The following is a 10,000-nucleotide window of genomic DNA, read 5'->3' on the forward strand; positions in this document are numbered from 1 at the left end:
CCTGACATTCTAATTTTGTTATTTTTTCGTCTTTTGGGTTGTCCTTGTCTCTACCAGCTTAGATCTGAATTCTCATCTAGACCAACAAAGTTATAAACTCGCTTGCATTATGGTAACGCGTTTAACTTGTGTTTAATCGTACTTATATAGGTTTCGGTATATACTACGATACCCAAGCTTCCAGGTAATTTGATGTTGCAATGTTGTCGGACACTGAATATAAATATCAAGAATAACAACAGAAACGTTAGGGTTAGAGTTGGCAAAAAAACAACAACAACACGGGAGAGGAACTTCAGAAACTGGACCTTGAGGGGTCTTTTTGTGGACTTAGTTTTCCTTTCTAAGTGCTTGCTAGGCCTATGTGATTTGGATCTGTCGTATTATCTTGTGACAGCTGACAGTTCTTAATACAATCTCAGACGTCCTAATTACCAGTTAAAAATTAGATATGCAAGAACTAATGTTTTAACATTTTCTTATTTCTTTAGAGTAGCGAAATCATGGAACTCTTTGCCTTTACATTTAAGAAAAGCTGAATCTTTTAAAAGAATTTAAGGATAGATTAAAATCCTATCTATACCAGAAGGATATTTTACATTTTCTTAATTTATTTTTCTTATTCAAACTTGACAGATTTCCTTACACTTTTAGAAGCGCTAATAGTTTCCTTTGTCCCATCATCGTAGCAGCTGAACCATGAGTGGAACCGCATTACTAAATTACGTTTGCGAAAACAAACTTGGCAGATTTCCTTGCACTTTTAGGAGCGCAAGTAGTTTTCTTTGTCCGATAGTCTTATTTGCGCCCTTCTTCTTTGCATATCAAATTTATATCCTGCTTACTCTTTTTTTGTAACTGTCTGGTTCCGACTAACATTTTAATTTTTTTTTTATTTTAATCGTTTGGGTTGTCCTTGTCTTGACCAGCTTAGATATGAATTCTCATTTAGACCAACAAAGTTATAAACTGGCATGCATTATGGTAACGCGTTTAACCTGTGTTTAATCGTACTCACATAGTTTTCGGTATATACTACGATACCCAAGCTGCCAGGTAATTTGATAGTGCAATGTTGTCGGACACTGAATATAAATACCAAGAATAAGAACAGAAAGGTAGGGTTAGAGTCATCGTCATAAATAATAATAATAATAATAATAATAATAATAATAATAATAATAATAATAATAATAATAATAATAATAATAATAATAATAATAATAATAAAAGAACAACAACACGGGAAACCTAGAAAAAGCTTATGTGATTTTGAATTTAGAGCAGATATCATTCTGAACAACTAAACAAGATAAACAACTTTGATATATGCATAAACTTGCCCAAACAGTTCAAATCTTTAGACACTATGACATTGAGAAGACGACAAGTTCTTGGCTGACGAGACATGTAGCAATGAAAAGTGGCTGCCTTTTTTTAAATTTTGGTAAATTTTTATTCGCTTGACAAAGCCCTTATGTTTTAATTTTTATAGCTGGTTTATTACTGTACATAATTTCCACATGTCTATATGTATTCATGATTTTCTCTGTTTAATGCTTACTTATTGTATCTCGAGGTAATCTTTCCGTGAGGGAAGTATTTCCTGTTAAGGGTTTTCCTATCAATACCTGTGGTCTTTTGTATTGCTTAACTATTAAAGATTAACTAAGCAAGAGACATACTACTCAGCTGTGAACAGCCTGAGGCTTAACTGCCAGTGCCATGAAATAATGATCATCGTATATTCAAAGCTGGTTAATACTATATGATTATCCTAATAGCAATGTCGAAAATGAGTTGAGCGATCACACCGTTTCCCCGTAAGCATTACGTTTACGTAGTGCAAATTCAGTAATTTCTCTTTGGTATTGATCAAAATTTCACTTCTCTGCTATGTCACTGCGATCCGCCGCAGAGAAAACGTTTAAGTTCTAATCAGCAGAATGGCAACAACACGTTGAAATAGGAAGGACACGACCAGTTGTGTTTATTGGGGACGAAAAAAAACTAACATACAAGAAATAAAGTAGTGGCGGAGAAAAAACGTTCGGCGTCACTGTAAACTACGAGACTAAACGTAAACAGAATACTAGGAAAAATTAAGCTCGGCAAGGTGCGAGCGGTAAAACTGGCTGTGTCGAGTGACTAACGCGAGAGGCGACAAGGCTTAAATACCGAGATGTGGCGTAAAATCCCTAGAGGATCAAACTGCGGCCATAAATGCAAATTCAGAACATAAACCAATCTCGTACCCAGAGTCCTCGGGCTTCTTGGTCAGCGGGTGAGCGCCCGGAGAGACTCTGGGATAATCGACCCCATTTTCCCAGAAAACGTGGGTTCCGGTCTTTTTACGTATGCTTCAGTTTAACCGGAAACAGAAAAGAGAAAACCGTAAACAGTAGAAATGGCGGGTGAAAGTGTTCGAGAAACAAAAATTTTAGCCTTAAACTCAAAGAAACTGGAGAAATGATCATTGGTTTGCTGTAGGAGCAAGTGAAGATGAAACCTCTGACGCTTTCGGTAAGTGTATTTATAGTGTTTCAGCGTACATTCCATCGTTCAAAATGCCATCGTGCAAGCAACACGATCGACAAATTTTTGTGGGAACGACTCAAATGTCCTCCTCTACTACGATTTGATGTTTCCGTAATTCTGAATGGCTTCGACAAGACCTTATTCCACGGATTTCTCCTCAAAGAGACTGATATAATGTTTTCCCACGGTACTTTTGCAACAGCAACAGTAATCACTTTTTAGCAGCGTGGGAAAATTCCCGTGCGGTGTAAGACATAATTCAAACCTCGTCGTTTTATTATTTTTGTGATTTATATATTTCTGAGGTAGAAAAAATCAAACAGCACTGAAACTAGTTTTAGATTTTGAATCTCCCTCCAAATTCTGGGGCTTCCGAATTACTTACCGACTTCCTGTCGGACTGCCATTGTTACGCAAGCGTCCAATCAAAAATATAGTTCAAGTCGATTATCCCAGAGTCTCTCCGGGGTAGGTACGTTATGTACGTCTTATGTGCACGGTACAATATATGTCCCCATACATAACGTACCTACCCTCTCCGGGCGCTCACCCGCTGGCCAAGAAGCCCGAGGACTCTGGGTACGAGATTGTTCCACTCATAGATATCAGTTCCATTCCATTTAACTCACTCTTCGTTTCAGAACATCAATAGTCGACCGATGGATCTTAATTTGGCCCGAATTCCGAACCTCGATTCTCAATAATATGATGATGATTTTAAAGAAAAAAAAAAATAATAGTAATAATAATAATAGTTCATTATCCCTCCTGCATACTCATTAGCATTTAGTTATGGGAAAGTCACCCCAGACGAGCAAGCTCGCTGGGGAAAACATGAAGAGTGCTAATAGAGTAAGCAGAGGGCCAGGGGTGGGTGGGTGGGTCGATTCCAACCAAAGTTAGGCAAAACTGACAACTATGAATAATTAACTCATGCTTATATAATACGCACGAGGGCTAATGAATATTAATGAAGTATGAATAGTTCATTATCCCTCCTGCATACTCATTAGCATTTAGTTATGGGAAAGTCACCCCAGACTGCGCCTCACTATCGCCGAGGAATTCGCTGGCTTATCCCCACAACCAAAATAAATCCCCAACCTCACCCATCCTTAACGAAAATCACCCTAATTTCCAACCCTCACTACTATGCGAGCACGACTATAAAAGATGCCAACACATTTAAAATTATTTCTACAGAGCTAACTGGACAGGACACCCCCAAACGAATTAGTGAAAACCGAAATAGCACATTCAAGCTGAAGAAAACATTCCAGTAAATATTCACTAAAGTTATCTCTAACAAAAACAAGAAAACCAAACTGTAACCACGCTCAAGTTTGAGAAAATCAGACATAGTCAAGCTTTACACCTTGAAACATGCATTCAGCGTATACATTCACACCATATCAGAAAGAAAGCAAGCCTAATGTTTAGAAAGCAAAGGTAAAACCTTGCAGGTCATTATACTGCTTGTAAACTTTTGTTAAATCCACCTCCAACGAAGACATGGTATCCGCTGCTCCACCAAGGCCAAGAACCTGATTCAACTTAATGTAATGACGTGCTGTCGACGAGGACTTCCATCCCACGTGATCCATGATCGTATCAAGCTTCGCCCCGGAAATAGCCAACGAAATTGCACAACCACTCCTTAGACCATGTAAGGTAACGTTCCGATTAACAAAAGCTGGAATCCGGCGAACATACGTCGAGAGCCGTGCCTGAGCGGTAGCCGACTCAAAAGGTGCCGGCAAAATTTCACCAGATGGGTTGAGGGGTCTAAACAAATATCCTTGTCGGATAGAAATTTTTAACAGGTCGCATACAGCAATGTAAACTTCCACTGCGGTAACTGGGCAAATAGTAGAATCTGGATGACGCTTGAGGGCAAAAACGTTCGAGGTTCCGTCTCGGAGGGACTTAGTTAATGTATGGTTAAAGAGTAGAGCCTGGGAAATAAAGAATCCCCTTTGTTTTCACTCGACCAAGATCTCCAGCTCTGTCACCACTAAAAAATTGTACCTTAAAAAAGGCCTGATCCCTTGCCAAAACAAATAACTGCACCGAAGAGCGAACATGTGAGTTCAAGCGCTTGGTTATTTCTGACGATAAAAGCACCAAATCCTGCAAAAAAAAAGGTTCAGCCTGTTTCTGCACGACTCTTGCACCGAGCTGTTCCTCCCTGACGGCTGATAAATAGGACTTAACCAATGGTGAAGCTGCAGGGTTGGCAATCCTCGGAAAAAGACTATCTGTTGCTGATCTCCCATACTTATTAAACATAGCCCTCAGTTTTCCAATAATCGAGTCAACGGAGCCATATGCTAAACGCTTAGGGCAAACACAAGAAGAAACCCTGTTCTCGCCAAAGAACGGGCAAGCAACCATGTGTACCACTGTTTTGCCAAAATTATCTTTCCAGATCAAAAAGTCTACTACGTCGTCTGGTATAGCCGCACAAATATCCCTCTTAGAGGTGGTTTCCAGGAACTGCAAAAACTCCATCTCTAAAGCACTTCTCTGTTTTGATAAGGAGTAGCCTGCTGCTTAGCAACCAAAACTTTCTTCCGCTCCCTTATAGAACACAAATCGACAGGGGCCTTGAGGCTCTTCAAAGTTTTATATGATCTCGTCTGACGCTGGTAACCACATCTCTGGCAATAACGGAAATCAAAGTCGTTGGGCTTGGAACAAGCCGGACATGACACCGATGGCTGAAAAAGTCTGGGCACCAACGGCAAAGACTGAAAGAGAAAAAAAAAAAAAAGAGAAAATAGTTCCTCCTGTTAAGTTGTTACGACATGCTCTTTCCCATCCTAAATGCCCAGAGGCTATATGGAGAGGATCCAGGTCTAAATCCATCCTTCGACGGAAGAAGAAGCGCATCCAGTGATCCCTTCTCGGCCACCAAAACATTGTTGCTGGACACCGCATTTAACAACGGCCACCACCCGGGTAATGGGGACATCAATGGTACCACCACCGTAACAACCGCATCTACCGATATGAGGAAACGCAAAAGAGGACCAATCAATGCAAATGGCGGGAAAACGTAGGCGTTGACGCGGTCACCATCACACACAGAGAGGTCTTGGTTAAAAACATTAACACCCGATGATCCTGGCGTAGGGTAGGGCGTAAAGTGCTTTAACGGGTTTCCACTCCAGTCACGTTGAACGTTGGAATCCAACGACATCAAATCAAGATCATGGCCATTAATTCCACCAAAACTATGCTGGACGATTTCCCAAGACCTCGGAGAAAGCATGGCATCGGAGCGAGACAATCTTCTGGAAAACCAATCTGCCTCGTTCAAGTGAGAAGGAACAAAAGACATTTCTAGGGACATGTTCCTATCCACCAAGAACTGGAAAATCAATTGCGAGATCTGAGTTAACTTCCTAGAGCGTGGCCCACGGCCGGACCAAGCGTGGAGAACAACCATGCTGTCTACCTGAGCATCAATCCTGCAATCCGAAACGCTTTCAGGAAGTGACTGTAATCCCTTGAGGACGGCCCACATCTCCTTCACATTAATATGCTCATTTCGAACAGTTTCTTCCCAGTAGTCACCAACAGAAATTGTCCCGAAAGGGAGGTGAATTCCAACTCCCCAACGGAAGGACGAAGAATCTGACTTCAAGGAGATAGCTACGTGCCGTTCACTCCTCCACCGAATCGCCTTTTCCCAACTATCAAGGAACCTCCAAAACATAATTTCCTCTCTCAGATTCGGAGAGAAATTCACCTCACCACCTCCGGAAGCCTGCGAGATTGACGCCGCCATTTCTCTGATGTAAAATTTAGTCGCTGGGAAAGCCAAGGAGAATGAATTGCACTTCCCCATTAGCCTCTGCAAAGACTTCAAGTGGATAGTAGATTCACGCAAAAGTATCTGCTCGCGTAGCTGAGCAAACTTCATCTTCTTATCTTCAGGAATGCAAAAGGCCTGGGCTACAGAATCCACTATCATGCCTAAATAACAAATCCTAGTTACAGGCCCAAGAACACATTTGGAGAGGCCCAAAAAATAACCGAGGTTTACAAGAACCGAACAGACTATATACAAAGCCGCCACCGCAGATTGATAGCTGTATTCCGACGTCCTCTCCGACAATGGGCGTGACCAAAACCCCTTCACAGCAAACAGTTCCCCATTCAAACGGTCATCAATATACAGAGAACATGCGACCCCCAAACCCCTGAAAAAATTTGTCGGACCCAAACCCACAGTCTGGTAAACAAACGGAGAATTTTTCCAACCAAAAGGAAGCGTAACTCCAACGAGCCACCACCCCAGCCACTCAATACCAAAAAACTGCTGAGAACTAGTAGAAAGCAAAATATGGTCATAACCAGACTTGTCATCAATCTTACTCATGTAGGAGTTGGGATACACGAAGCGAGGCACCCCAACCAGCGTTTCCAGTGAAAAGGGGGTGTCTGCCATCCACAAATTTAAAAACCGGGCATCAATGCATAACCTTGGCTTTTGCGGTTCAATCGTCATAGGAAGGACGAGATGGGGCGGCGGCACTTCAGCCACTTTACCCCAAACACGGATCGCCCCTGTTTCAATACCCTGTAAAATTGTTTCCGTCACAAACTTCGAAAACTGTTTGCAGGAGTAGTGATTCTTGAAAATCATAGTAGGGGGTTCCGCACTCTCATACTTTATGCCCATAAAAGCTCCCTTAAAGGGCTTCATGAACTTCTTGACATCCACCCCATGCTCCAACCATTCCAAGACATCCTTCGCAGGTTCGTACCCGGCCAAAATTTTTTCCCAGAGTTCAATTCGAGTACGAAGTTGACCCGAACGAAAGGAGTCCGGATCACGAAACAACAGATCCCGTAAGATGGGAGTTTCCCCCGCAACAATGCCTTGAACATGGGTTAAACAAGCGTCTTCTGAAGTCATTTTCTCCGAACTCGGATTACCCTCCCAAGACAACCATCGGATTTTGCCATGCTTGCTTCTTTCCTCCGCCTCTAACGGCATAAAGGTCATCGTATCTCCCTTGAGACGTTTTGACTTAGGCTAGAACCAAAACACCAAAAAAAAAAAAAAAAAGAGAATCAAAAGGACGTACTTAAATGGAGACTGCAAATCCGAGTTCGGAGGAAATGACCACCGTAGCCCGAGTAATCGGGCTCAAGGGCATGCCTAAAGGCAAAACGCTTGTGGGGTCGTTCTCCCAACCTCGAGACCACAGACTAAAGGAAAAAAATAAAACATCACATATTTAATAGTGTCTTTACACTTTATTATTGTCAATACAAATATCAAGACAATCCCGATTTCCATTCCAGAACAGGAAAACTTCCAATCATTTCACAATCTTAACGTTTATCTGGGCAAGAGCGCGAAATATGACCCGCCACTCCACACACCCAGCACTTTCTCGCCGACGGCGGCCTGGGGCTGTAATTGGAGCCACGCCTTTGGTATGGAGCTGGAGGCCTACGCGTCCGTCCAGTGAACGAAGGTTGACTTACTGCCGCGTGCGGCTTAGTTGCCTTGGAAATAACCTTTGCCACCTCGGCCTCATCCTTAGGCACGGGTTGCCTAATAAAGGACGGCACTGCCTCAGCACTACTTCAAATCGTAAAGCTCTTTCATCCTTTCTTTCCTTGGTGACATTAACCACTTCATCCAGGGCGGCGATCGCCGCATATGGATCAAAATGAGCAGCTGGGCGCGAGATCACCATTTGGAGAGTAGACAGCGCGCACTCGATTGCCGATGAATCGATTTTCTTCTTCCACTCATCCAACTCCTTCTTGAGTGAACTGACCGTTGTGTTCGGAACCTAACAAAAGGAGAAAACGCCATATAACTCCTTGATATCCTTAAGCCAGTCCCTACTTTACACTGAGACTGTATCCTTCGAAATCACATATCCTCTTCCTTTAAATTTATTGTTTCATACCCTGATGCAATTCCAAATTCCCAACATAAAATTACAACGAACCTTCGCATCAGTTCTCACAACCCGTAAAATAAAGCACACGGCCACCAAGTGACCTAGCGAAATAACCTCCTCTCCTCCACGAGGTCTGGTTGAAATGGATCTAACGCCTTCTATTTCCGCGAACAGACCAGACGCCCTGTTCATCGGTCCTCGACCGTTTTCTTTTGTTTTTTTTTTTTTTTCCCATGCCACCTCGTGGCTCAAAGCAGACACACTGCTCAATCGGTCCTCGACCATTTTCCTTCCTTTTTTTTTTTTTTTTTCACGCCACCTCGTGGCTCAGAGCAAACACGCTGCCCAATCGGTCCTCGACCGTTTTTTCCTTTATTACGCCACCTCGTGGCTCAGAGCAGACATGCTGCACAATCGCTCCTAACCATTTTTTTTAATAATTCTCCATTATTATTCCCTTTGACGCCACCTCGTGGCTCAGAACAGAAACAAACCCTGGCCGAGACCACACGCCCCGCGCCCTTCCCAAGGGACAAGTAAGAAAAAAGGGTGTCAATGGCATAGCTAATTTTTCCCGTCCCGAACAAAAAATAAGAAACAGCTCCCAAATATTGCAAACCCTAATTCATAAGAATAAACGAGAGCAACAGCAGAAAAACACAATATAAAACAACAACCTATCCCCCAACATTTGAGGAACCGAACCGCGGCGAGTCCAAAGGAATAAGTTAACAATCACGTGCTCGAAGCACGAAAATTAAGACCGGCTCCCGAGAAACCGGAAGGAAACATAAACAAGAAAATGCAACGTGATGCAACCAAAAAAAAAATACCGACGAACCCCAGCTATACAATACGAAACCAAAAGGAAAACATTGCAGCGGACATATACCTCAAGGCTCACCGCCGAATTATCCGGCACATTCGTCCCCGCGGCGTTTCCCAGTGAAGAACTCTGGAGCACATTTTCGCCGCTCGCAGTTGTTCCCGATGTTGTCCCGGCACCAGTCTGAGATAAAGACGAAGACGGCGGAGTGGTTTGCTGAACAGAACCTTGAAGGGGTTGCAAAACTCGCTGAGCGCTCGACGGGACGTTCACGTCAGACGGACGCTCCGGTTCGGTCATCTTGACACGGTTCCAACCAAAGTTAGGCAAAACTGACAACTATGAATAATTAACTCATGCTTATATAATACGCACGAGGGCTAATGAATATTAATGAAGTATGAATAGTAATAATAATAATAATGGCATTGTTTTAACTGCTAAAAATGTATCAGTTTCTTAAAAACAAACTGGTATTGATACATGAGCAGATAAATAAAAATAATTCTGAACCACATAAAATTGATAATAAACCGTAAAATCATATCACATACTATCAAAAAAAGAAAAGATCAATTATTTAAACATTATCTTAACAAATAAAAAGGGATAGCAATAAGAAGTACAATACAATATAATTTACCGTGCATCTATGACTTAATTCGTCCGATTTTAGCAAAAACCTGTAAGGCTGCTTTGAATG

General features: G+C 42.2%; 2 protein-coding genes across 4 annotated transcripts in view; both read right to left on the reverse strand.

The window, feature by feature from the left end:
* LOC138060557 (methyltransferase-like protein 22) overlaps positions 1–10,000 on the reverse strand; it is a 342,269-nt gene that overhangs the window by 310,878 nt on the left and 21,391 nt on the right. The gene's annotated exons all lie outside the window — the stretch shown is intronic.
* LOC138013614 (uncharacterized) lies at positions 5,339–7,555 on the reverse strand. Its single transcript, XM_068860709.1, has one exon. It carries the CDS (start codon positions 7,553–7,555, stop codon positions 5,339–5,341), a length of 2,217 nt encoding a protein of 738 aa, XP_068716810.1.

The sequence above is a fragment of the Montipora capricornis genome, chromosome 8, assembly GCF_036669925.1.
Source record: "Montipora capricornis isolate CH-2021 chromosome 8, ASM3666992v2, whole genome shotgun sequence".
Lineage (NCBI taxonomy): Eukaryota > Metazoa > Cnidaria > Anthozoa > Scleractinia > Acroporidae > Montipora > Montipora capricornis.

Excerpts from the sequence above, each read along its gene's own strand:
- LOC138013614 (XM_068860709.1), bottom strand. The coding sequence starts at position 7,555 with ATGACCTTTATGCCGTTAGAGGCGGAGGAAAGAAGCAAGCATGGCAAA.